The following is a 27,957-nucleotide window of genomic DNA, read 5'->3' on the forward strand; positions in this document are numbered from 1 at the left end:
ATGGGGAAAGGACAGTCTCTTCAACAAATGATGTTAGGAATACTAGATGTTCACAGACAAAAGAATGAAGTTGGACCCTTACCATACACCACATATAAAAATTAATTCAAAATGGATTAAAGACTTAAATGCAAGACCTAAACTAAAACTCCTAAAAGAAAATAGAGGGGGAAGAAAGCTTTAGAGACATTCGGTTTGGCAATTTCTTGCATTTGACACCAAAAGCACAGGCAACAAAAAAAATAAAACTGGACTACATCAATAATTAAAACTCCTGTCATCAAAGTACACAATCAAGAGTGAAAAGGCAACCCATGAAATGGGAGAAAAATTTGCAAATCACGTATCTGGTAAGGGGTTAATATCCAAAATACTTAAAAGAACTCCTACAATTCAATAACAAAAACCAAATAACTCAATTAAAAAATGAGCAAAAGACTTAAGCAGACATTTCTCCAAAGCCAATATACAAATGGCCAACCAGCATATGAATGGATGCTCAATATATTAGGCAAATGCAAATAAACCAGTGAGCTATCACCTCACACCTATTATGATGGCCAAAATCAGAAAAACAGAAAACAGCATTGACAAGGATCTAGAGAAACTGGAATTCTTGTTCACTGTTAGTGGGAATATAAAACACTGCAACCACTATGGAAAATAGGAATTTTTCAAAAATTTAAAAATAAAATTACATGATCCAGCAATTCCACTTCAGGGTATATATTCAAAAGAATTGAAAGCAGGATCTCAAAGAGTCTTTGCACACCATGTTCATAGCAGCATTATTCATTCACAATAACCAAGAGGTGGAAGCAACCCAAGTGTCCATTATGGATGAATGGATATGCAAAATGTGGTATACGCATAGAATAGAATATTATTCAGCCTTAAAAAGGAATGAAATCCTGGCATAAGCTAACACAGGAATGAATGGTGAGGACATTTATGTTAAGTGAAATAAGGCAATCACAAAAACAAACACTGTATGATTCCACTTATGTGAGGTATCTCCAAAGTACTCAAATTCGTAGAGATAAAAAATAGAATGGTGGTTGCCAGGAGCTGGGGAGAGGAAAAAAAGGAGTTAGGCTTAACAGGTTAAAGTTGCAGATATGAAAAAGTTCTGGAGACTGTGAATATGAATATACTTAATACTACCAAATTGTACACTTAAAAATGGCTAAGATGGGGGTCACCTGGCTGGCTCAGTTGGAAGACCATGCAACACTTAATCTCTCTGGGTTGTGAGTTTAAGCCCCACCTTGGGTGTAGAGATTACTTAAAAAAAATAATTAAAAAAAAAAAAACACAAAGGGTTAAGGTGGTCAATTTGACATTATGTATTCTTTAGCACCATTTAAAAATTAGAAAAAGTTCAGGGCCTTAAAAAATTTACAAAATACCATTTACAACTGTTTCCATTTAATACTCAGCACAGTAGTATGTCCAAGTATTATAATCTACTTTCTTCTGACAACATGTCTGTAGGTCAATAAATATAAAACTACTGTTAATACATTTGTTGATAACCTAAGGGAAACAAAAAACCCAAACAGGAATCAAGTTTTCAGTACTTTACCTACCAACATTAAAAGAAAGCCTGGGGGCGTCTGGGTGGCTAAGGTTGGTTAAGCGACTGCCTTTGGCTCAGGTCATGATCCTGGAGTCCTGGGCTCCCTGCTCAGTGGGGAGTCTGCTTCTCCCTCTGACCCTCCCCCTTTTCATGTGCTCTCTCTCATTCTCTCTCTCTCAAATAAATAAAATCTTTAAGAAATAAAAGAAAAAAAATAAAGCCTGTATTTTGTACTGAGTACTAAATAGATACTGCTTGCATAAAAGGAACAAAGTAGCATTATTAAAGCTCTACCTGAATTTGCTAAATTCACAAACATTTCTTTATACTGAAGAATAAAGTTGGTTAAAATTATTCTCCCTAAGATTCATTCAACTTGATCTTGTCTTAAAAGCCACTATTTTTTAATGAGGTTAAAACTTGGCATTGAAAATCCTTAAAAAATTAAACACATATTGTATCTCCTTTTAGGAACTGCTCAAGGATTGTCTTCATCAAGGGCTCAGGGTAGTAGGTTAGGAACCGTTCTAAGTCCTTTCAATTCTTTTGAATATATACCCTGGAGTGGCTCTCAAAAGATCAGCATTATTCGAAACCCTGATGAACACATGTGAAAAATACATGGGTCACATTCTGCTGCAATGATACACAATTTAATGAGGTGTTGCTATAATTTCTAAGGAAAAGATTGACTAGAAGCTACACAATTGTTCCATGATTGTAGAGATATCAGCAAATGGTACTGATTATCAAAATTAAATATGTAGAAGGATTTCTATACACAAGGGCAAGGAAGTTTTTACTGGGATGTCCAAAGTGCTCGAAGAAAACGTTCACCAAGAGTCATTTTTTCTCAGCTACTTTCACCTTACGGCCGTCCTGCAAATTCTGTTAGTATCCTAATTACTAATACCTCAAAGATGTTTTATTTTTAGGTATACTAACTAAATTAACACATGCAATATAGACATTAAAAATACTCCTGGGATTAGTTATGGAAAATCACATATGTTTATGTACGTTCAGGGAGTAGGTGTGGGGGTATCTAAATAAATATATATGTACCCACATTTAGATATTTAAGAAAATTATTTGGAAACTTACATAAATGTTTTTAGATGCTCTATAAAAACAGTATCTTCTGTCCCTTTCATCTAGCTCACCTTATCTCATTTCCTTCAGTAATAAGATTATAATACAAGTATTTAGTACTGTGGGCTCTACATATCCTTGCATAGAATGTGAAAGGGAAGTTACTATGTAAAAACACTGAGGTTACAGAATAAAGGTATTGCACAGAAAAGAGGCAAACACAAAGTACTCTTAGAAAGAAAACACATGAGCTATATTTAGTATTAAATATTTCAGACATCCAAAATTCTTGATAATCTATCCTTTTTTGAATAAGAAACATTTAGTATTTAAGTCAGCAAGATAAAGTCTTAAGAAAAATACCTGTGGGAAGAGGTTTTCTTCTAATTAAACACTTTACTCAATCATTTTCATTTGAAAATTGTGGCTTCCTCAATTATTTTAATGCTAGTGTCATTTTTATGTGCCAATTCAGGATATAAGCACTAGTATTACTCCATGCATCCTTAGTTATTCATCAAATAAATTGAGAAGCATTATCCCTCCCCCTTCTTGAATTAACAAAACCTAACATGCAAAAACAGCCTAATCCCCAGGCTCTTCTCTTGGTCAAAGTGATAACAGCACAGCAGGACCACCTTCAACCTCAAATATTTTGTAAGCTTTACAGACAAAAACTTAACTGGGAAAAGGAAAATACAGGTTTAAATTACAAATGTCCTCAGCCTCTCCATGAAAATCAGCTTTTCTAAGGAAGCATCCTAAGAAATATTTTTAATAGGTGGCAAGAGGTAAATGCCTTGCCCACTCATAAAATGTGATGCAGGGAAACAGGAAATTAATAGTTCTTCTATACACTGACAACCTGACAACCAAATAAGAATAACCAAATAATAGAAAGTTTCAAACTTGTCTTTGAACTCAAAAATACTTAGATCAAAACGTTAACCAATAAGCCTGTACAGCACTACATATAACAAAGAAATATAAAAGAAATCCATTTTATAGGAACAAACTGAAAAGTTCATGGCAAACCTACCTAAATTACAAATGTTGCAAAATAAAACAGAGAAGAAAAACAAAGATTTATGCGGTAAGAAAATATATATTTACTGAATTAAGCAATGGAGGTACACAATTCAGTCGAAATAGAACAAAGTGAATCTGAATTGCATGTACTTTAAATGCCATGGGATTTATATTCAACAACCTCCAAAAATGTTTAGGTGCTGAATAGTTAGCACTAAGTAAAACATAAACATTTCTAAAACAAGTGAACAATTCTGCTTCTTCCTATATAATACAACCAAAAGTTGTAGTCACAGGAAGAATTTCCCTGAAATTTGTCAAACTCATGAAAACTGTGGCTCATGGAGTTTGGGAAAAGCACAAAATGTATTCCTAAATGTATCCTTGTGGCAATAATGTTTCTGCACTCTCTACAACCTAAACATTGAACTTGGGTTTAACATTCCTTTGTTATGTGTAACATTACACATTTATCAGTATCTTTTATTTTCCTGGCCAGCAATCTCAAAAGTTGTAATGGACTACCTTGCATTATTTCATAGTGAACCATAATGGAGTGGGGGCAGTGGGGGGACAGAGAGGATAAAGAGAATTCTTTTCCAAAAGTCTGGAGTCCAAAAATAATAACCACCTCTGGACCTGCGATTTAATTCAGAAATGAATTCAGAATTCTTTCTGCATAGATGCTTATTGTAGATGCTTCAACTGCTGAGAAACCTTAATGTACTCAGTTATTTGCACTCCAGTGAAAATCTTACCTTTCAGAATAGCTATAAAATATGGTTAAAATAAACCCTGATAAAACAAACAGAAAATTTTCTTCTGACGTTTTTAGTAATATAGAAATGATGACCACTAATCAACTAGTGTCTGTCAGTCACTGCAGTAGTTGCACAATTGCCTGTGGGTAGAGTATCACAGAAACAGTGTGGTGAAGCAGGATGTTTTCCCCTTTTAGAACCTGAGTGAACTTCAAGGGATTAACACCAAATTCATGTCAATTCTACAGCACAAAATTCAGACCCTTAATTCTGAATACAAATACATTTTAAAGAGAAAAAAAATGAGGGCTTTAAAACCATATTCGTAAGGTCAGTTTCACTTTTGTATTATGTGCATATACTGTACTTTAATCTGAAATGTTTCATACTTGTACTTCATGTTATATAGGTTTTGGACTTGACTGTGTTTTTCCACAGAAAGAAAAATCAACTGTTTTTCCACCTTAATATTCAACCTACCTGCCCATAGTTGTCTATGCCAGTTACTAATCTATTTAAATTTAATAAATCAAAAGCTGTCCTTAAGGATTGGCCAAGAGTCGTAAGTCCTTCAGCCTGAAGGTTTTTCAGTTCATTCATAAACGTTGCATGGTTTTCTTTCCATCCGGCCTGAAAAGAAAAACGTAAGAGGTTTTTTTTCATCCTTTAAAGCCATGTACACACGGACAGCCGTTACAATCTGCCGTTCACCAAGGAGCTGCTTCACTTTACAGTATGGTTTGGTTAAAGTGTTAATACCGTAGTATCACTGCCGAGGAAAACTCTCTTCAAAGGTGGCCAAGAAAAAAACCTGCTTGCTTACAGCTATTGGTGGCTAACAGCCTTAATACTTTCTAACTTCCCTGGGAAATTTACTTCCTAACCTACTACCCAAAATTTGGGCATGCAAAGGTACTAGTGGAACACAGAAGTGAGCAGGACTTCTGAAGTTAACCTAGAGCTGGCCCACTGGCCCGCGGCCCTGGGAGGAAAAATCCGAGCACCTCGCCCCGCAGCCCCCACAGCCGGCTCGCTCGCCGCCCCGGGGAGGAGCGGCGAGCCCCGGGCCGAGTCCCCTTTAATGCAAACCCGGGCTCGGCGCGGCCGGGCCCGGCTGTCACTCGGGCTAACTTGAATAAATATCCCCCACAGTTCATTGCTGCCGCTCACGCCGCGGAGGGGAAATGTCGGCCATGTTGATCGCAGCGCCGCCGCCGCCGCCGCCGCCGCCACCGCCGGGCCGGGCTGGGGAGGGGACGGCGGTGGCCCAGCGCCTCCGCGCCGCGCCAGGACGCTCCGGAGCGGGGGAGGGGGTGGGAGCCCGCAGGGGAAAAGACCTCAGCGCCCGGAGCACAGCGGGTGGGGGAGGGGAGCATAATGAAGGGTGAATGGGGGGGCGGGGAGGGCGAGCGAGGAAGGAACAGGGAAGGGAAGGGGGAGGGCGAGAGCTGTTACCTTGATAGCATAGGGCGGCTCTTCGAAAGTGACCAGCATATACCTGTCTCCTCTGCTGGCAGGGTCCCGGGCACGGAGCTGCGGGAGAGCGGGTGGGGGACGGGAGGAGGAACAGGGTGGACGAGAGGGAAGCACAGAGGCGAGGTTACGAGGCGAAGGGGCGCCCAGCGGCCCCGCCGTCCCCCCCCCCACAGTACCGCACACGCAGCGGCCACCCCTCCACACTGCCCCCCCCACACAGATCGGCCCCCACACACCGCCCGGGCCCGGGCCGAGCCCGGCTTGCAGCGCCCGCCCGCGCGGTGGGGGAGGGGGACCCCGAGCCCGGCAGCTCCCGCAGTCAGGTCCGCGACACCTCCGCCTCGCCGCCCCCGGCCGCCCTCCCCCCCCCACCCCTGCCGCCCGCGGGCCGCCGGGCCCCGGTCTCCGCCCGGGCTCGGTCAGTCGGTACCTTCATGAAGGTCTCTACCGCGCCTTTGGCCGTGTCCAGGTAGGTGGTGCCCAGATGGCTGCGCTGGTTCATAGAGGCAGACGTGTCTATCAGGAACAGTAAGATGGGCATAGTGCTGGCCGGGGACACCGGGGCCCGAGGTGGTGGAGAAAGAGATGGTAGAGGTGGAGGCGCCGGTGGCGGCGGCGGCGGCGACCGCCGCTACGCGGGGCGGGGGAGCGCGGCCCCCGGGAGGAAAACACCGTCTGGGTCTTTCCTTCGGCTGCGGGGAGTTTCTCCCCCGATAGTTGAGAGGAAACTCCCCAGACCCAGTCCTCCCCGTCGTACCCCCGCCTCCGCCTCCTCCTGCCTGCCTGCCCGCTGGGGCGGGCGCCCGGCCGTCTGTCTGTCGGTCGGTCGGTCCGTCCCCCCCTCCTCGGGGGTCCCGTCCCCACTCCCGGCCCCTGTGTGTGTCCCAGCGGGAGACGGGCCTGGCTCCCCACCCCACCCCCGGTGCAGGGAGTGGGGACCTGGGAGCTGGCGAAGAGGGGAGTGGGCTGAGGGGAGATTGGCCCTGGGGCTGTTGGGAGAAGTTTCAGGGACTCCCTCCGCACCCCGGCGGTGTCACCACTTTCTCAGCCCCTCTCGCTACTGAAGCGCTTTTCTCTCTCACACTCCGGTTTTAACTCGGGCAGGGTCTGCAGAGGCTCCGCCCCCTGACACGTCCTCGAGCCACGTGACGCACCGCCCCGCTGTTCTATTGGCTAAGCCCAAGCTTCTTATTAGCATATTCAAACAGCTCAGGGGCGGGGGAAGCTTGTAGGCCGGCTCCGGGAACAGTTATTGAGCACGCGCGGAGGCGGGGAGTCGGGTGCGCGCGCGAGCGAGCGCCAGGGACGAGCAGGCGGGCCAGCAGACGCGGAGGCGGGCTCCGGGAAGGGGCGGGGACGCACCGCGGAAAGACGGCGGGGTGGGGGCGGGGGACGCGGCGGCGCGCGCAGAGCGGCCGCGGCTGTGAGTCTGCGCGTCAGTGCCGCTGGCCTCTCCTTGCCTTTTGGAGGTGATAGGGGTCGGGGGGAAGGGAAATGGAGCCTGGCCTGAGATCCCCTCGCGAGGTCGCTTTATCGAACCCCCTACCCGTTGGGCGAGTGAGGAGGGTATAAGTAAAGTAATCAGATACCCGATCAGAAGGGGTCAGGCCCCGCGCTCTTCCTTCCGCGGAGAGCTCCGGCCCTGCGGTCGCCGGAGGAGGTTCCTTGGGCCTGGGAGGGCCTGCCCCACGGCGGGCGGGCCCGGGGCTGGGGGGAGGGGAAGTGAGAGGTTGTTTGTGACCGGGGACTAATCTCCGCCAGTCCCACCGCTCCGGGTGAGGAGTGGGGACGAGGGTTCGGCTTCGCCCGCAGTCTCCCTCGGCCTTGGGGAGCGACCTAGGGGGAGGGCTGGACCCGGAGCAGACCAGGAGTTCTCCAGGTGGAGGACCCAACAAAAAGAGAACTAAGCCTCTATTTTCTTAACTTAGCCCTAAAAGGGCATGAGGGAAGACTCAAATATCGATAAACAGTTTGTTGCCCTTTTTATTCTCAGGGAAAAATAACCGATCCTATCCAAAGAAATACCTCTCTCAAGCCATGTTTTTTCTTAGGGCCCAAGAATGTCAATTTCAGAGCTAAAAGTGACCTTAGAAAACTGAGAACACTTAACTCGTTTTTATATGGAAAAACTGATTTCAGCTAGCTCAGGTGACACACACAGTGGGTTCCCCATAAACCCTGCCAGTGCTCTTTCCTTTCACTATATGCTGTCTCTAAGACTGGTTCCAAATACAGTATGAGGGAGGACGTTCTTGGTTAAAAGAACCCCTGTCACCATGCCCGAAGTAATGAATCCTCTCCCTAAATGTCCGAGGAAAACTTCACTCAAATATACTAGTTGAAAAACTGAAGACAGTACCTGAACTACAAATTGTGTTCAAGACATAGAACCCTTATAAAGACTGTGGAGATCTCTATAGGGCCTCTCCTGCTAGCATTGCATTTTGATTTATTTTTTTTATACTGAAATTCTTAATTATTTGCTGCCTGATGATTTAATGAAATTGTTCCTACTAAGCTTAACACAAAAGAGACATGTTTTATGGCACTTTTTTAAAAATCTTGAGTTTACATTGCATAACTTGGACTTTTCCTAATACTTAGGACAACCTCTGAACTTCTTGTTAATTTATAGTGGGGCTATTTCAGTAATAAACTGTTCTGTGAGTATGTACCATAGAAGAGTGACATATTTTTAAGAGATTTGGACTACAAAATAAAATGGAATACAGGTCTTATATCCAATGTTGCTGAGGACTGGTGGAGTTAAAAAACGATTAAAATGTGTGCCCTGCCTTCAAAGAGCTTATGGTTTTTCTAGAAGAATATTACGTATATATTATCAGCTACTACAAGGCAGAGAGTGATTAGATACTAAATAATTCAGAAAAGAGAAAAATGTATTACCCTTGAGTGATGAACATTCTCCAGGGACAGTATAGTCATGTTCCTTAAAGCCGTGTTTCTCAAACTGAGATCTTAGATCTGGAGATTAGATCAGAGTTCTTTGATACTTGAAAATTTGTGTTATCATCTTAATGACAACATACAAATTGTTTTACCAGTTATAAAGACAAAATTTTTCTTCCAAAGTTATAATTTGCAACTGAAAGATTTTCATGGAACTGGTCTTCAGTTTTCTGTATCCGTGCTTTTCAAACTGGTCCACAGACCCCTGCCTATCCAAACATGTATTCTCTAGAATGACAAGAATTTCCTTTGCATTACTCAGGTTTGAGAAACACTGCTTCAAAGGATTGGTAGGATTTGGATATGTGAGTAAAGGAAGAGGAAGCTGCTGGTGAAAAAGTCCTTTTAAGACATTGAAAATACAGTGAAGAAAGGAGATTAGCACAGCATTGCCAATGGCTTCCTGGGGAACAGTGAAGTTCAGCTAGGCTGGAGCACTAGGAATGTGAAGAATAGAGTAAGATCCAGAAAGGTAGGTCAGATCTAGACAGGAGAGGGCCTTTATTCCAGACTACGGATTTTTTTCCCATATAATTACTAAGTACAAAGCAGTGTTTGAAGGGAATCAAACTCGACTACTGAAGTAGAGGACCATGCATTAATAATGACCTTCCCTGGTACAGTTATTTGAAATTTCCAATAGAGACATCATGGCTCTTCCCTGACTCAGTGGAGTTGGCAGACTGTCATAAGTGGAGGTGCATGGTAGAGACAGGGTTAGATGCAAAAATCAGGGGGGCCAAGTCCAGTGAGCCAACCTGGAGCATATAACCAGAACCTGTGCTTATTATGGCACCTGAGATTGAAAGCCAGGTTTCCAGTTCAGAAGCCCAGAAGTGCTCCAAGGCATGGCCCTGAGGCAGAACAGGAAAGAAATCAGGACATAAAAAGGCAGCAAATCAAGAGGCAATCAGAAACCAGGAAGCATTGACGAGTGGTCCCTAGACAAAATTGTGAAATAGGCCAAGTTTATTCTTAGTGACTCTGGTTGACAATGAAGCTCTTGGTTGATGATGGCTTAAAGCAGTAGTTCTGGACTAGGAGATGCACATCAGCATTGCCCGCAGAGTTGAAAAATAATAATAAGTGTACCAAATCCTCATACCCAGAGGAAAGGGATTCAGTAGAATTGGGATGGGCCTTGGTTATCTCATTTTTTAAAAAGCTCTTCAGGTGAATCTTATAAATAAGAGTGATTAAGAACTATATGCTTCAAGCATAAAAATAATGTATATGTCTACATCTAGTAGTAGTAACTTTAAAAATTCACATACCCTTAGAGATATTACATTTCTTTTTTTTTTTTTTTAAAGATTGTATTTATTTATTTGAGAGAGAGAGCACATGAGAGGGGGGAGGATCAGAGGGAGAAACAGACTCCCCGCCGAGCAGGGAGCCCGATGCGGGACTCGATCCCGGGACTCCAGGATCATGACCTGAGCTGAAGGCAGTCGCTTAACCAACTGAGCCACCCAGGTGCCCGAGATACTACATTTCTTAAAAGAACTTCTAAAATAAATCTGCAAACTAAAGCGGAAAAAAACTATAAATGTATAGGTAACTGGATTTGTATCATATGCTTATCTAAATTGCTTGAATTCATCCATTTTTGACGAAAATTAAAAAGAGAAAACTAAATAGTGTCAGAGATTTCCACTGTTCCCTTCAGTGAGTTTAGGCCTCAAAAGAAGCATGAAATGGGAAATATGAATCTCTTCTTCACTCAATCTCTGTGATTCTAGAGAGATTCTGGTTATAGGCAGGCTTATTTTTCTGAAACATGGCCCCTACATGCAAGCCAACTATTTCATCAGACTCAACTGAAAAAACAGTGAGCTCTTGCAATGCTAGAGGGAAAATGAGTTGAAGTCGTATGTGCTAAACCCTGTGCTGTTGCAGTCTAGGGGATTAGGGAAGATTTCCCTGGGAGGACATTGGTCAGAAGAGGTATGTGGGAGAAAATTTGCTCTTTGTTGCTGTTTTTAAAGGAGCTCTGCCTAAATGCTATGGCTCCCATCTAAAAGGGAATGCATAAATTATATGAAAGCCTCTGAAGGAGTGAGTGGTGACTCTGGCTTAAACAATAGCCTAAATTGTGGAAATGGGACTATTTTAACAATTAAGAACTGATGAATTAGGTTCATTTGTAGGAGCCAACCAGAGCCCTTTAAATTATTTTAAACCAATTAAGCAGGATAACACGGTTTAAAAATAATTATGTGCCAAGAACTTGGCTTATGGTATCTAGATGTGCCATCTGAACAGAGTAATCAGATGAACCCAGTGTTCCTCATATGTAACCTAACAAAAGTTTTTTTTGGCTGTCTTACTATTTCCTCAGCTCTCTGCTTTACTCTGAGATCACAGTAGCCAATGATGTTGACAGGTTGAGAACATTAAAAAAAAGACTAAGCATAAAAATTTAGATATGAAATTATGCAGCAGAATGTATTTGGATATAACATACATAAAGAGATTGAATTTTGGTCATCCTATTATATGATACCAGTCCTCAGGAAAAAAATGCTACCAAGGGAGTACTATTAAAAGGATATTAGACCTCTCTCCAACAAGCATTATTTCACAGTAATAGTTGAAGTCTCAGATGATTCAGGATCAGTCTTGAAAATGGACACATACAAATTGAGAATTAGAATCACAGTGGAACAGTTTCTCCAGCTAAAGAACGTGAACATTGCAGTAATTCGGTAAATGTTAATTGCATACCTAATACGTGACAGGCACTATGGTAGGTCATAGAGAGTTTGTAGTCTAATGGAAAGACAGAAGACAGATAAACATGATGAGACTACATAATTATGATAAGTCAACAAACACCAGGCTTGATAAGACCAGTCTTAGAGGATGGGTTTGAAAATGCAAGGTTATATACATATTTCATCAATTCTGAGACACCACGGGTTCTAAGAAATGCCATTATTTTTGTACCACTAGAAGGAAAAAAGTGCTAATTAAGCTATGACAATGATTTTTTATCAATTAGAATTTTTCCACAATGTATTGAATTCTACCAACCAGGAGGTTTAATAATGGAACATGTTTTAAAAGAATACTCCACTATTGTCTTCAGTATTTTCTTCCAAACCATTGGCTTTTAATCTACAAGTGGTTTTTTTTTTTTAAGGGGGACGGGGCTAAGAGAGAGGGGGTGAGAGAATCCCAAGCAGGCTCCACGCCCAGCCAGGGCTCAGTCTCACAACCCTGAGATCATGACCTGAGCCAAACATTTAACCAACTGAGCCACGCAGGCACCCTAATATACAAGTTTCGATGCTCATGCTTTCTTGATCCATCCAAAAGGTGTCAGGGAAAAAGTTTTTAGACCACAACCAGGATTTATATCCTCTCTTTAAATGGTTGGTTGCCTGAAATGTCTAGGGTTTGCAATTTCCTAGGCATGCTACCAGGAATAACCATGCAGTTTGCACAAGTACAGCTACATCACAACTGCCTTCTGGTGACAGCATTGTAAGATGCCATTATTGCAAGTGGAATTCCAATTTTAGAGATGTTAAAGTAGAAAGAAATGTACATGTTAGAATCGGGAAGATACCCTTTAGTGCTGGTAGCTCTTAAAATAAGTGTCATGAGAATATACAAAGAGCTCTGTGGACACTGAAGATAGAGCAGCTAATCTCACAAAGTAGGTGATATTGGAGCAGAGAGAACTCATATGGGGCTGGGACGTGTGTGTGGAAGAGTGGTGGGACTGAGGTTGGGCCACATCACACAGGGTTTCACATGTCCAACTAAGAAATTTTGAATTTTATCTTTGGGTGATAGGGAAACAGTTTTGGGGTAAGGGAGTGATATAATCAGATTCTCATTTTAGATAATTTCAGTAACAATTGGAAAGAATGATTATGATGGGAAGACAGTGGGGAAGGAGGCCAATTAGGCAATTTCTGCATTAACTGAGGGAAGAAATAGGAAGTGCTATGGAAGCGGCACCAGGAAAGTAAGGAGAGGGTCCAAAAGACACTGAGGTGCTACTACTAGGTATTTATCCCAAAGATACAAACGTTGTGATCTGAAGGGGTACGTGCACCCCAATGTTTATAGCAGCAATGTCCATAATAGTCAAACTATGGAAAGAGCCCAGATGTCCACCAACAGATGAATGGATAAAGAAGATGTGGTGTACACACACACACACACACACACACACAATGAAATATTACTCAGCCATCAAAAAAGAAAATGAAATCTTGCCATTTGCAATGACATGGATGGAACTAGAGGGTGTTATGCTAAGCGAAATAATCAGAGAAAGACAATTATCATATGATCTCACCCATATGTGGAATTTAAAAAAACAGGATCATAGGGGAAGGGAGGGAAAAATAGACAAGATGAAATCAGGGAGACAAACCATAAGAGACTCTTAACCATAGGAAACAAACTAAGGGTTGCTGGAGGGGAGGGAGGTGGGAGGATGGGGTAACTGGGTGACGGACATTAAGGAAGGCTCGTGATGTAATGATCACTGGGTGTTATATAAGCCTGATGAATCACTGAACTCTACCTCTGAAACTAATAATACACTATATGTTAATTAATTGAATTTAAATCATAAAAAGACATTGAGGTGCTAGAATTGACAGAACTTGGTGAACTGAGTAGATATAGGCAGAAGCATCCCTTGTGAGATTAAATCCATCTTGTGTCATGGAAACTGAATATCCTCAAACTACCGGTAACTAGATTCCATATTAGAATGAATAGTGTTTTTTCAATCATTTGTCCAACAAATATTTCTTGAATCTCTAGTATGTGCAGGAGCTGGGAATTTAGCAGTGAATAAAGCGGAGGAAAATGCCTGTCCTTATGAAGTTTACATTCTAGTGGGAGAGGTAGACAATAAACAAGGTAAATAATCATATGCTATGTTCACTGCAAGTGCTAAGGAAGAAGAATAAAGCAGAGAAAGGAACAAAGTGTTGCAGAGGGAGGAGGGTTGCAGTTTTAGATATGGAGAGCAGGAAAGACCTCATTGAGAAAATAACATTGGAGTAGAGACCTGAAAGGAATGAGAGACAGAACCGAAGACAGATTCTAGGGGAAGACAGATTTTCCCAATTACTGAAGTTTAGGAAAACATTTGTGGTTTGAAATGCTGACACATACTAAAGTCTTATCTGTTCGTAAGATTCTTTGGTGATGCTTAGTATTGTTATTCATAATTATAATAATTTGCTGATACTTAATATATATCCTTATTAATAGCAGCGTTCTAATAAGTATTCTTTGCCAATATAGGTTCAATATTCACGAAAAATTATGGAGAGACTTATCTTAAAGTCAATAGGTACTGTTTTAGATTCTGGGGATTCAGTGTTCAATGAGATAGACCTAATCCCTACCCCCATAGAGTTGCCAGATAATATACGGGACTCACGATTAATTCAGAATCTCAGATAATGCATAATTGTTTAACAATATTATAAATATTATTACAAATTACATGGAATATGTAATTACAAATATTACAGGGAACATATACTAAAACATTATGTGTTGTCTATCTGAAGTTCAAATTTAACTGGTATCCTGTATTTTTATTTGCTGAATCTGGCAATTCTGTGACTTCACTGAACTTACAACCTAAGTACCAGAGGCAGAGATTAGTAAATACGATTAGCATCCAGTGGACATGTGTAACCTAGGAAGCCATAAAATGGAAGGCACTGTGACTCTAAATATGTGGAGAAAACCTGCCTGTGAACCAAGAATGCCCACCCTTAAGAGCAAGAAATAAACTTGTGTTTGAGCCATGTGTTTGGATCCATTCATATCATTCTGTCTTTGTTATACCAACCTAGCCTAACTAACTTAATGTGTTGGTCCCTGAAATCTACGATCATGCCCAAATATACTCCAGAATCAAAAGTTTTCATGTAATGTACCAACAACTTTAAAAAAATATGTAAATAAAAGCAACAGAGAGGCCAAACCCTAAAAATGCTTGTACTATATATAGTCCTCATTCTAACATAACTTTAAACCTGAGTGTTTTGAAGGCAGACAGTTTTTTAAAAATTACATAATTTGATGGTTTCCCTAAGCAACTAACACTACATATTATTCCTGGCTATTAAAACATTTTCAGTTATTTTCTTTGTTCAGTTACTGAATGTAGAAAGGTGTTGTAGGCATTGAAAATTATAAATAAGACATGCTTTCTGACTTTAGAAAGTGTAGGGCCTAGTAGAGGACATAAAGATATATAATAGTAGGCAAAATATAATCAGTGCCAAAAGATAAGTGCAAATTGTATCTCTAATTGAAGTGAGAAGTTCAGACTAGAGAAGAATAGAATATAGCAACTGACTGAGGAAGCATTTTTTTCTTCAAAGCTTTACTGTTTTCTATCTTCAAATTTTATTTAAAAGAATGTGTCAAAATGTACAAAATACAAAAATAACAGAAAAATAAAAATCACTTTAATCAAACTACCCAGACATAGCCACCAATAACATTTTAGTATATATCTCCTCCTTTATATTTTAAATAAAATCGGGGTCTTTTTATATATGCTTTTCTGTCCTTTTTTTCTATTTAATATAATGTGAGCATTTTTCATTAAATAAATTTTAAATATGGCTTTTAACAAATGTACAATATTCCATGCCATGGATGGACTTGTTGTCTTGACTTATTTTCCTCTTATTAGTAGATATTTTATTTCCAGATGTTTTACTTTTATCAATAATGATGCATTGAACAGTCCTGTCTCTGAATCTTTGTAATAATTCAACAACTATTATTTGAACACCACCTACTGCTCTGGATGTTGGGAGATACATTAGTGAACAAATAGTCCCAAACCCCTGCCCTCATGGTGGGGAAGGAGAGAGAGATGATAAATATGTAAACTATAGGTTATATCAGATAGTGATAAATGCTCTGGAGAAAAATAAAGCAGGGAAGAGAAGTAAGTGGGAAGACTAGATGTTTCCCTTTTAAACCTGTGCTATAGAAATAATTAAAACAGGGAGTGGAATTTGATAAATGCCCAAAAAAAGAAGTTCAAAATGCAATGAGGGGGCACCTGGGTGGCTCAGTCGAATGAGTCCCAAGATGGAGTCCTGCGTCCAGCTCCCCGCTGAGCAGGGAGTCTGTTTCTCCCTCTGACCCTACCCCCTCTCATGCTTTCTCTCTCTCACATTCTCTCTCTCAAATAAATAAATAAAATCTTAAAAAAAAAAAAAAAGTGCTATGAGGATCATTTACCTAAGAGGACAGGTCAAGAAAGAGAAACAAACACTTAGCAGGAAACTCGACTTGGCCAAAGTAAAGAGAAAGGAGAATTTCAGAAAGGAGAATACGCTTCTTCAAAAGCTACTGAAACATCAAATAAAGTGGAGACTGAATAAAAACCATTAGATTTGAGAAAGCCATTACTGACTTTTATAAGGTTCTTGTTAAAGGAATATGGAATATGACAGAAGAAATAAGGTAAATTAGATCACCAGGGATTTTAGTCAATTGAAGGCAGAAAATATAAACTTCTCTTTTTGCACTGAAAAGGAGGATGGGATGGTAGCTCAAAGGACCAAAGAGAACCTTTATTTTAAGGTAAAGGAAAAACCCAATATGTTTTTAGGTAAAGAGCAGAGGAAAACTGAAGGTGTGAGAGACATATGGTGGCTCTCAGGATCAGGACAGACAGGGTCAGGAGCATAGCTGGGACATTGGGATGTGCAAGAAGGGGCACTGACTTCTCTGAGACCAGAAATAATGACAAGAATATGAACAATGCCTAGCACAGTGCCCAGTGCGATGGTTAATTTTATGTGTCAACTTGACTGGGTCATGGGGTGCCCAGATATTTGGTCAAAGGTTATTCTCAATATGTCTGTGAGGGTGTTTTTGGATGAAATTAACATGCAAATGGGGAGACCAAGTAAAGCAGATGGCCCTCCCTAAAGTATAGGTGGGCCTCATCCAGTGGAAGACGTGACTAGAACAGAGACTTACCCTCCCACAAGTTAGAGGGAGCGCCCTCTGCCTAACCATCCAGCTGGGACTTTGGTCCTTTCCTGCCTTCAGTCAGATCAACACTGAAACTTTGGCTCTTCTTGGGTCTTGAGCTTGCCATCTTGTGGACTAGAACTACACCAGCAGCTCTCCTGGGTCTCCAGTTTTTTTGGCTGCAGATCTCAGGACTTCTCAGCCTCCATAATTATGTGAGCCAATTTTTTATTTTCTCTCTCTCTCCTTCTCTTTCTCTGTCTCTCCATCTCTCTCTCTCTCTCTCTCTCTCTCTCTCTCTCTCTCTCTCTGTCTCTCTCTCTCTCTCCTGTTTCTGTTGGTCCTGTTTCTCTGGAGAACCCTGACTAACACGCCAGTACATAGTACTAAATGTTTAATGTGTATATGTCGAAGGACAGAATCCATTATAGAGAAATTCAGAGGTGAAGAGGATGGATGCTCAAAGTTATGGGAAACGGATGGCCACCAAAGCTGACCAGGGAGACCCAGAGCTAAGCTGAATGCTCCAGGGAAATCCCTTTAGTGCTAATAGGGAACAGTATGGACAAGCAAGCAGGTCATCTGGACTCTTAACAGGCAAAGATCCTGGCTGGCAGGTGATTGACCTCTTACAGATTCAGCAAGCATTCCTGTAAGTGGTCAGAGCTCGGAGTCAGGAAGGTGATGCGAATAGGCAAAGACCAAATGTTCTTGGCATCAAGGAAATGGGAAGAAAACAAACATTTCATTGCCTACTTGTACCAGGCACTCTGCTAGAGCTTCCCATTATTATTTAATCTCCAAACAAACCTGCCAGCTAAGTGTTCTTACTTTTTCAGAGAAGGAATTGGGGGACCAAGAAATATTAATGAACAAAGTTCAAAATCACAAAGCAGAAGAAAACTAGAACCTGGATCTGAATTCAGAGGCATAATTCTGGGCAAGTCTGACAGGAGTTATCGTTGACGCATCCGTGGGAATTGGTGCTTAGGGACAGAGCTCCAATCCCTGTGAAGATCAGAGGAACTGGGATACCGGCAGGAAACCAGGATGGAGACTCAGGCACGGGAAAACGACAAGGAGACAATCAACCAAATCTCTTATGAGGGAGGAATTTGCTCATAAGAACAAGATGGAGGGGCGCCTGGGTGGCTCAGTCGGTTAAGTATCTGCCTTCGGCTCAGGTCATGATCCCAGAGTCCTGGGATGGAGCCCCGAGTTGGGCTCCCTGTTCAGCGGGGAATCTGCTTCTCCCTCTCCCTCTGCCCCTCCTACCACTCGTGCTCCCTATCTCTTTCAAATAAATAAAATCTTTAAAAAAAAAAAAAAGAAGAACAAGATGGAAAGGATAAAGGGGTGAGAGCTTCTAGGATATTAGTGAGAATGTCATTTTAATATTCAGTTCACTGGTCTCCGAAGACCCATATTCTAAAACAATGAATAAAATATCTTAACATCTTATTATGCAATATCTATCATTGATGATGGGCACATAGGAGCTCTCATGACATCCACTTAATTTGCAGATTAAATGATGCTCATTTTCCCTCTTTAAAACATGCCCACAGCATGGTATACGCTCAAAAGTAGTAGAATTCCCTGTAATATAATTGTGAACTTCTGCTCTCCCTGCAAGTTCCATGCTTGTGTAGTTGCCTTCTTCCCTCAAGCCCCTCTACACCAGTTGAACTTGTCATTGTAATCATGTTAATTATTATGTAAACCAATAGAATGTAAAGAAGTCACTGCCGAATTTGCTGTCAAATTAGATGTAAGCAAGAAAACTTGCAAAAGCCCAGAAAAAGTAAAAATTTACAAGTATTTTGCACTTCAAAAGATCAACAAAGGAAATGTAGTTCAAGTTAAAATAAAAAGTTTAAGGTATTTAGCATCATCTTCTCTTTTCTGTGCTTTAAGTGACTTTTGCAATTCACCAACACTACCAGTGTTGGATGAGGACGCTTTTACTATACTCTCTGTTGTACTCGTATAGCACTTTTGTTCATTCTTTCTAAAAAAAAAAAAAAAAAAAAGCACAATCTGTCCAGTAAAGCAAAATTCAAGACCGGAGTCCATGTTCTTTCGTTGACTCCATTCAGCACTTTTACGTGAAACCTCAGTACAGAGTATAATACTACCTGTCTGATGAGGCTAGTCCTCTAACTCTTAGGGATGGTGTGACTCCTACGTATTCAATTTTGCATTGTGAACGCTTATGGCTTACTACTATTCAGGAGATTACTGGGAATTATGCATTTGGAGGCCAGATTGTTGCTGCTGTTTTATTATAGTCGAACACATACAGCATTTTAATAGTTCTGTCCATAAGGAATCTTAGAAATAATCTAGTGCAATTCTCTTGTATTAAAGATAAGTAAACTAAGGACTAGGGTTAAAGACACTTGCCCAAGGTAAAAAAAATTATTAAAATAAAATTAAGGGACATGTTTAAATAGCCCCTTACTTTGTATCTTCCCCATGATATACAGCACTTTTAATCTGAAGTTCTCAAAGCACTTTTAAAGCAGATCGTTAATGATTCTGATACCTATGCATCCAATTATTATCCTATTTTCCACCAGCTGGCTACCTCATCTCAGACACTGAAAAGTCAACATTTTCTTTGCAAATGAATCCGTTGAATGGTTGCATTCATCCATAAATAAGAAATCTGAAAAACAAAGGTCATTTTTATCACATATACCACTGGTAGGCAGTCCAGGCAGGCCCCATTTGTCCACTCTAAGTTTTGTAATGTCATTAAGAACATGAGGCTTTCTCCATTTTCTTATTCAGCCCATCTTAATGTGTGCTTGTCAACTGGTAATTAGCTATTTCACCTCAAGCATTGTAGGTTTGCACTGGCAGAAGTAAGGGGAAGAAGAAAAGAAAGCATGTCCGCTGAGCTGGACTTGCTTTAAAAAGAGATTTTCTGGCACCACTCCTAATAATTCCTCTTAGATCTGATTGGCCAACTGTGTTACTTAGTCCTTCTTATCTGCATAGAGGCTGCACTCTGTGTTGGGAGAGCAACCAGCAGTTCCTATCACTGCAGGACTGTTGCCAAGATTAAGAAGAAGTTATGTGTGGTACTTAGCATGTGCCTGGCATCTAGTAGATGTTGAAAAACTGGTAGCTCTTATTTTGTTAGAAAAAAATGAAACTAGTGGTGACATCTCCAAATTTCCTCCATAGTAATTACGAAGTGTTTTAGACTTGCGAAGAATCTAGTGTGGTAATAAAGTAATTTTTAGTAGAAAAACAAGTTTTTTACTAAACTTCTGTTTGACACTAAAATATTGGTATAGTAAATAAATAAAATATTGGTAAATTTTAAAAACTCATTTGATTAACCAGATCATCATCTTGGACAATGGTCAGTAGTTTTTAATGTTCACCATAGTCTCAAAAAATTTAAATATAAATGACACTATTTATCTTTGTGTTTTATGAGTTAGAAAATATTATTATGTTTAATTATCATTAAAAGTAGTTTTTATCATAACTGAAACATGCTCAAATTAGTGACAGGTGGAGAAAATCTCTGTCAAACCATTAAAACTTGACCACAAATACTCATTCATATTATTCATATATTGTTAAGTAAAGACCTTGACCTTCAAAAGATGTATCTGTGGGGATCACTGGGTCTCTGATTTCAGTTGCAAAATTTCTAGCTTGCAATAAACATTGCCTTTAGAATGGTAATACCAGAAGTTTTATGTGAGGTACTTGATTTTGTGAAGCAACAATAAGAAAAAAAAAGACAAGAATGTATTTTATAAGAAAATTAACCATTTTAGCATAAAAAATAAAAAATATTAGCAGAATTTCATAGATATAAAAATACCTACAACTAACATATGCCTCACACATATGATATATCGTGTAGGCACCCAGTCAATCCCATAATAAAACAAAAACCTCAAGCACAATCCATTATTGTGTTATACTACGCTATTACTATTACTATGTAAATTGTTTTGAAATGAGTAGGCAAAAAAAAAAAAATAGTTCACATAAACCTCTACCTAAATACTTTTCTTAAAAATGAACTAAATATGAGAAGGGTGTGTGTGGGGGGGGTGTATAATAAAAGGAAGGCAATCTATCCTTTTTAAAAGTCTATCTAGGGATCATTATGCTTAGGGCTTTACAAACACTTCTATTTCACAATCTTTATGACAACTTTGAGTAGTTAATACTCCAGGAAGGGGAATCATGTGGAAAGGAGGCATCAGAGAGAGACTCTAAGTGTCCCAAACAGGGACTCAAGAGCTGCAGTTCAAAGGTGAGTCAGACTCCACAGCGTTTGATTCCTCTACTCCGTGCCCTAAGCACCTAATTGTCCCGTGAATATGATTTAGCCTCTTTGTTGTTCATGTAGCAATTCTGTGACTTTTGATGTCAATAGATGTACTGTGGTTTTAATTTTCAAATCTGTGAAATGTAATTTCAGTTCAGGGTTCCTCTTCAAAATACAACCCAAGACAATACAAAAATGTAGTATAAAGAAATGAATAATTAAACAAATTTAGCCAATTTATGAAGTTTAAGCCCAAACTGCTTGGTTACAAGGTTTGTGGTTTTTTTCTATATTATTACCGAAATACTTGACTCAGTTATCCAGTTAAGTTTATATATATACATGTTCATGTACATATATCTGCAAATTGCAGTTTTTAACTACCATAGTTCTACCAGGGAGCATGTACCTGCTTCTTTCTTTTGAACTTTTCCTTGCATATTTTTCCCTTTGCTTGGATCTATCCCATCATCTGTAGTTAAGCCTGTAGTATACAAGTCTTTCTCTTTCTTTATTTCATCTAGCCTTATTCCCCCTCTCCCAGCTCCATGCCAGAACCCTCACCCCCAGTCCAAGTTAGCACATATCCTACTCTTACCTATAGCACTTGCTACAGCATCATCATTTCATTAGCAATATTCTCACTGCTGGAAGTCAGGCTCAGCTGTGAAGGAGGATTTGTTTAGGTATAACGGCATCAATATTGAAAAGATATTTTCGATATCTTTTGAAAAGAACCAAAATCAAATGCAGGTCTCTCTTTAATCCATTGGATCTTTACAGATTAAAAATGAAGTTCAAGTGCACTTCTTTTCTCTCACTAATGCATCCAACAAGATCCTTTTATGCTTTAAGGAGTACCATTTTCACTTTCATAAAGAATTCTCAAATCTATTAGCTGCTCAGATCTGATAGTTTGCTCCTTTCTGCAGATCAGGCTAAGCAAACTCCCACGGCAGCAAGCCACCAGGAATTCCAGTTACAGAAGATTGCCATATTCCTTCACAAAAAGGGCCTGGAAAGTCCTAGCACACCTTATTCCTCTTAACCATCCCTAACCCTCACTCAAGGAAAGGACAAAGGTTAAATAAAAATGTCTGGCATGGTAGATTTTTTTAATGAAATAAAAAATGTATACTCATATTATGGATAAGCTGCATTTTAAAATATGTCCTGCCTTCTTTTCTCAGGTATAAAAATATTTCAAGGCAATTTCAGTAAACTGGATTTCAAGAAACTCCTAAAACATTTTTTTGTGGGTTGTTTTCATTTTGTCTGAATTTTAATGTGTATTTCAAACACATTGCTATACCAGAGTATATAGGTTTGGCTGTCATTTCATAGTTGTCAAAGAGAAATTCTTATTTTAAATCTCTACATCATCATTAAAAAGTTCTAATAATAAAAGGCCTAAATTTTAAGTCCTCCGGGACATCAAAGTATCTCATTTACTATGTTGTTGAAGCTCTGGCAGCATGTTGCAAAACTGGTATGTAATAGACAAAGAGGGGAAGAACAAAACTGGACACAGTTACCTGGTTGTTGAGAGTACGAGATTATAAAATAATTTGTTTAAAACTAGTGGGCTATTTTAATAAGTGAACCAAGAAAGGGTGGGGGAGCTCCTAGATGTACCTATTTTAGGACACATCTTATCATTGACCCCTTTTCCTCCTTAAGTAAATGTATTCCTCCTCATACATAGCTCAGAGCATTGTTACAACATCCTTGGGAAAGCAATCATTTTAAAATGGAGTTAAAAGTCCACACTGCAGCCTTGAAATGTGGTTGAGTCGTGTGATGACCTTGGAGACTTAGCTCCAATTGTGCAAAGTCTCACAAAGTGGACCTAGCGTAGCTTAGAAAATACAAAACCCCTGAATTCTTTTTTATTCTACTAAATATTTTTACTTGTTATGGACTCCTTGAGCAAGTGTTGGCATTGGTAAAAGGGCAACGGGCATTTGCCTAATGGTCTGAAGTTTGATAGCCAAAAATAAACATAAGGGGAAAAAAATCATGACTTTCAGATGCATGACTTTGAGACTTGGCCCAGGCTGAATTCAAGTTTACCTTTGCACTATAAAAAAAAAAAAAAAAGTTTGCTAGGCAAATGGGTAAATGGTAGAGTTTATCTTACTTAATAATGAATGTCAAAGTATCCAAGATCATTGAGGCTCAAAATCATTTATTCACGAATAATGAAAGCATGGCAAACACATATAAAAATTACCTAATTTTCATAGCCTGATCCTTTTCTTTTACCTATGAGTTGTGTTGGTGTATTTTTAAAGTTACAAAAGTTTTAAAAAGTTACAAACTTATAAAAACTTATGAAACTTTTAGAAAAGTTGTGATTTAATATATATAGAGAGAGAGAGGAGTATGTGACTATTTATTTTGATAATTAAATTCAGTTGACAGTTCTCAACTGGAGATCATTAACTGGGAAGCATTTGGAAATGTATGAGCGCACTTTTGGTTTCTCAATGACAGAAGGCAGATGCCCAGCAGAGAGCTACCGACATTCAGTGCCAGGAGCTAAGAATACGAAACATCCCGCTAAGTAGGGGACTCCCTGAACAACCATGAAATGCCAGTGGTGCTGTCACCCTTGAGAAACACAAGGGACCGAGCCATTACAAGTAAATGAAGTGTTTGTTGTGAAGAAGTACGGAGGCAGAGTGGACTGTGGAACCGCACAGCTAGAGCTCAAATCCAATTTCTGGCTGTATGACCAAGGCCATGTGAATTAAGTGGTCTAAGACTCAGTTGCCCCACCTGTAAAATGGGCATACTAGTATAACTTCCTCACAGAATTTTGTTGTAAGGATTAAACAAGTTAAAATATATAAAGTGCTTGGCATATGGTAAGCTCTCAGTGTTGGCTACTGCTATTACAAAGTCACTCAAGTCCTTCATTTTACGTTAATTGGAGTGGATGAGAGGATGTAGAAATATATTTTTTAAAACCCAAGGCTTCTAAATTTAAAAATCTTCAGTGTGGAATCCATTATGTGTCCAAAGGTATTTCTTGATGATGACAACCATCATGTAAGCATGCTCTCCATCATTAAATGTATTCAGCTGAAGCAGGAGGAGAAGGTTGAGTGGGAGCAGGAAGCATTCCCAGGTTAAAGAAAATTTGTGTGGGCTGCAAAAAAGGAAAGTGTAAGGTGGACACTTTATAGGGTGAAGGGATGCACAGGAGATCTCAGCAAATTATAATGGTGAGGTTGCACAGTGGTGAATACAGCTGATGAGATGCAACCGAGGAGAGATTATTACTAACCTAAGACCATGATGAAAAACCAAGTCCAGATGACAATCAAGTTGGAGAACATTTGTGGAACACTGTGCACTTCCATGGGGTCTGTAAGCCTTGAGCCTATCAGTGCCGACTGGGAACATTCTGAATAGTTAAATGCTTCTTTCTGTAAGAGAGGAGGCTCCCCGCTCTGCAGTGAAATCGTGGCTTCGTTGTTTGCACATAGAAGGCCTTGTTTGTGTAACACTCATTTTTAACTATAATTCAGTCTTTTGAAACCCATAAAGGAAAAGCCAATGAGAACAGTTTTACTTCTATTAAGAATTTAAAAGCCCAAAAGTGAATACTGAATTAATCTTAGTGTTTTATATATTTAAAAAACAACAACTCAATCCAAACAAGAATGAGGTTAGTGCCTGTGGGAAGAATAGAATAGTTCATCACAGGTGGGACGCATTTTTCGTTAAGTACAAATTAAGCAGCCTGAAACAAAAGGAACGAAAAAGAAAAAAGAATACCGGTCGCCCTTCCAATTTTTTAAAGTTCTGTCAACTGTCAGATGTTTTATGTGATGATTCAAATGATCAAATACTTTCATCACAAATAGATTTTAGTAATATCACCATTAGTAGACATCCAAAAATAGCAGTGATAGTACTATGTTGATTCATTCTCTTTCAAAGACTGAGTCACAAAGGACAAAATCTAGTGAATTGGATATGATGACAGCCATCCTACTCCCCCATCTGTCTCTCTTGGCCCCTCTCACCCACCAAACCTTTGCATCACTCAAGATTCAATATCTTCTATTACGTTCTTTAGCTATACACTTGCATCAGGCACACACACTTTCTGGACACTTTCTTAAAGTCATCCTACTGGCTTTGTGGTGATTGTTTCTCAAAACTTTGTCTCCAGCATTGGCCCCTTGCTTACGCTCCAGTCATCATAGTTCCAAGAACTCTTAGAAATACCACTTAAGTACAAAAATTCTACCCTAACACGTACACGTTTCCTTCTTACACCTCACATCCAATCAACAAATCTGGTCTATTTTCAGAATATATCCAGAGTCTGATTCCTTCTCTTTGCCTCCGACCTGGCCCACAACACCATCAACTCTTCCCGGATTATTGTAGCCCCCTCCCTGGTGTCCACCTGCACCCTTGACCCACCTCACCCTTCTGAACACAACAGCCACAGCGGTGCTTTTAAAACGAAAGCCACCTCCTAACTCAACTCTGCACAGAATCCTCCAGGGGCATCCCATTTCCTGCAGAATAAAGGCATAAATTTCTTATGCTCTGTAAGGTCCTACCCGATGAGACCTTGACCTTGTCTCTTCCTCTTCGTTTCCTTGTTCACTCTCCTCGTCGTTCCCTCTGGCTGGAATGCACAGCCCCAGACACCTGCATGACACAACCTCCTGTCCTGGAGGTCTTCACCTAAACGAGTTCTCAGTGAGGACTTTTCTGAGTCCTTGAGTGCCCTTCCCCACTTTACTGTTCTCCGCAACACTTATCATTGGCATGAACTGCAGTTTACTTATTTATTGTTTATTTTGTGTCTCTCCACCCTGGAAATGTGGGGGCAAGGATCTTTGTTTTGTTCACGGATAAATTCCCAGTGTCTAGAACAAGGCCTAGCACACAAACATCATTAAATGAATATTTCTTGAATGAATCCAAAAATCTCCAACTCTTTAAAACCAGCTTCTAATAAGGACTACCCTATTTTTCCTAAAAGTCCAGTTTTCTCCTGCTAAAAATCTGTCTAGACTCAGAATTCTGCAATAATCTTCGTCGTCTGACTAGTTGCTAAATCCTTTCAATTCCACAATGTTATTGGACTCTGTCCCCCTCCTTTTTATTTCTGCTGCTACCACCCTCATTAATGACAGCAGAGGTTGGAATCAGAAGACTTGGGTTTGAATTCCATCTCCACCATTCCCCAGTTATAAGATTTGGGCAAGTTCATTTGGGGTGGGGTGGGGGAGAATGTCTCAGTTCTTCATTGGTCAAGTCATACCTATTTTACAGGGTGGTTATGAGTATTAAATAAGATAATGTGTCTAAAGCAAGTAATTGTACCATATTATCTCTGTGGAACTTGGGAAACAAAAGAGATGAACACATGGCGGGGGGGAAGAAAGAGAAGGAAGCAAACCATAAGAGACTCTTAACTATAACAAACTGAGAGGTGATGGAGGGAGGTGGGCAGGGGATGGGCTAAGTGGGGGATGGGCATTAAGGAAGGCACTTGTTATGATGAGCCCTGGGTGATGTATGTAAGTGATAAATCACTGACTTCTACTCCTGAAACCAATACTACACTACATGTTAACTGACTAGAATTTAAATAAAAATTTGGCAGAAAAAAAATAAATAGAGCATTTATTTGTGCCTGACCCATAGTAAGTGATTAATCTATTCCCTCGTGCCTGATCCATGGCAATAGATTTCTAACTCATATCCCTTCTCCTTGTCTGATTCCTTTTTAATACTTCATATCATTACTACCAAAAATGTTTTCCATAAGTATTGCTTTGATCATGCTACTCAACATGTTACTTGACAACTTTCAAAATCTTCTTACAGATAAAGGAAGTTATAATTTGAGTGCCTGCTGTGCCTCAGATACTCTTATACATGTTTCATAATTTGATAATTTAATAAAGCCGAACCAATTCATCTAGCACTCAAAGCTTACCCAAATCTGCCTCTCTTCTTCTTAGCCACTGTGGTTAATTTTATATGTCAGCTTGGCTAGCACAGTACCCAGGTATTTGATAAGTACCAGTCTAGATGTCTCTCACTCTTCCTCTTCCTTCCTCCCTCCCTCCACACACACATCCTATTGGTTCTGTTCTTTGGAAAATCTCAATACACTAGCCATACGAAGACCTATCAGGACTTGTCCTATATATTCCATCTCCTCCCTAATTTGTAACCACTCTAGCCAGGAGTATTTAATTTTTTACTATAGATTCCTTGAGTTTTTCAAAAACCCTTCTTATTGCAGCAATTTGTATTTGTAATAATTTCCTTACAAAGAAGCATGCTATCCCACTTCTGCCACTGAGTTACCTAGTGGAAGTTACTTAACATCTCTGAGCCTCTATTACATCATGGTAAAATAAGGATAGTAATTTTCTTACTGAATTGCTGTATAGGAAATGTATATGCTCATTGTGAAATACATAGCATAGAGTGAAAATTGCATTTAATTCCACTAATCTCCAGGAAGCTTATGTGGAAATGAGCTATCTTATGTCCTGGCAGGCTCAGGAATGAAGACAGATCTTCAGGGTTAGGTGGTAATTGATAATCTCATAGCATAACTGATCTGTAGTTCTAAGATTGAGCACACAAGGTGGTAAGTGTGTAAGGCAGACCTACAACCAAAAGATCAACAACCGAAGGCAAAGACCTGATCGGTGAGGCTGAATACTCAAGATTTAGGGCACCCACCCACCTTGGAG

At 40.1% G+C, this 27,957-nt stretch overlaps 1 protein-coding gene and 1 long non-coding RNA gene across 4 annotated transcripts in view; one reads left to right on the forward strand and one right to left on the reverse strand.

Annotated features, from left to right (window-relative positions):
* Window positions 1–7,014, reverse strand: part of INTS6 (integrator complex subunit 6) — a 127,099-nt gene extending 120,085 nt beyond the window's left edge. For 2 of the 3 annotated variants that reach the window (XR_006789702.3, XM_045869385.3), the window contains exons 1-3: window positions 6,368–7,014; window positions 5,917–5,994; window positions 4,942–5,091 (exon numbers count right to left, since the gene is read on the reverse strand). Coding sequence is in view for 2 of the 3 variants with exons in the window: in XM_045869385.3 (XP_045725341.1) it covers window positions 4,942–5,091; window positions 5,917–5,994; window positions 6,368–6,478 (339 nt within the window). In the remaining variant the exon portion in view is untranslated. Of the gene's footprint in view, window positions 1–4,941; window positions 5,092–5,916; window positions 5,995–6,173; window positions 6,298–6,367 lie in introns of those variants that run through there. The other variant, XM_064586139.1, reaches the window with a different exon arrangement.
* The window catches only part of LOC123839689 (uncharacterized), a 45,120-nt gene continuing 23,441 nt past the window's right edge, over window positions 6,279–27,957 (forward strand). The window contains exon 1 of the long non-coding RNA XR_006789703.3: window positions 6,279–6,406. This is a non-coding gene — a long non-coding RNA (uncharacterized LOC123839689). The remainder of the gene's footprint in view (window positions 6,407–27,957) is intronic.

The sequence above is a fragment of the Mirounga angustirostris genome, unplaced genomic scaffold (assembly GCF_029215605.1).
Source record: "Mirounga angustirostris isolate CCGP_5_RB_7025 unplaced genomic scaffold, mMirAng1.0.hap1 SCAF_3, whole genome shotgun sequence".
NCBI lineage: Eukaryota > Metazoa > Chordata > Mammalia > Carnivora > Phocidae > Mirounga > Mirounga angustirostris.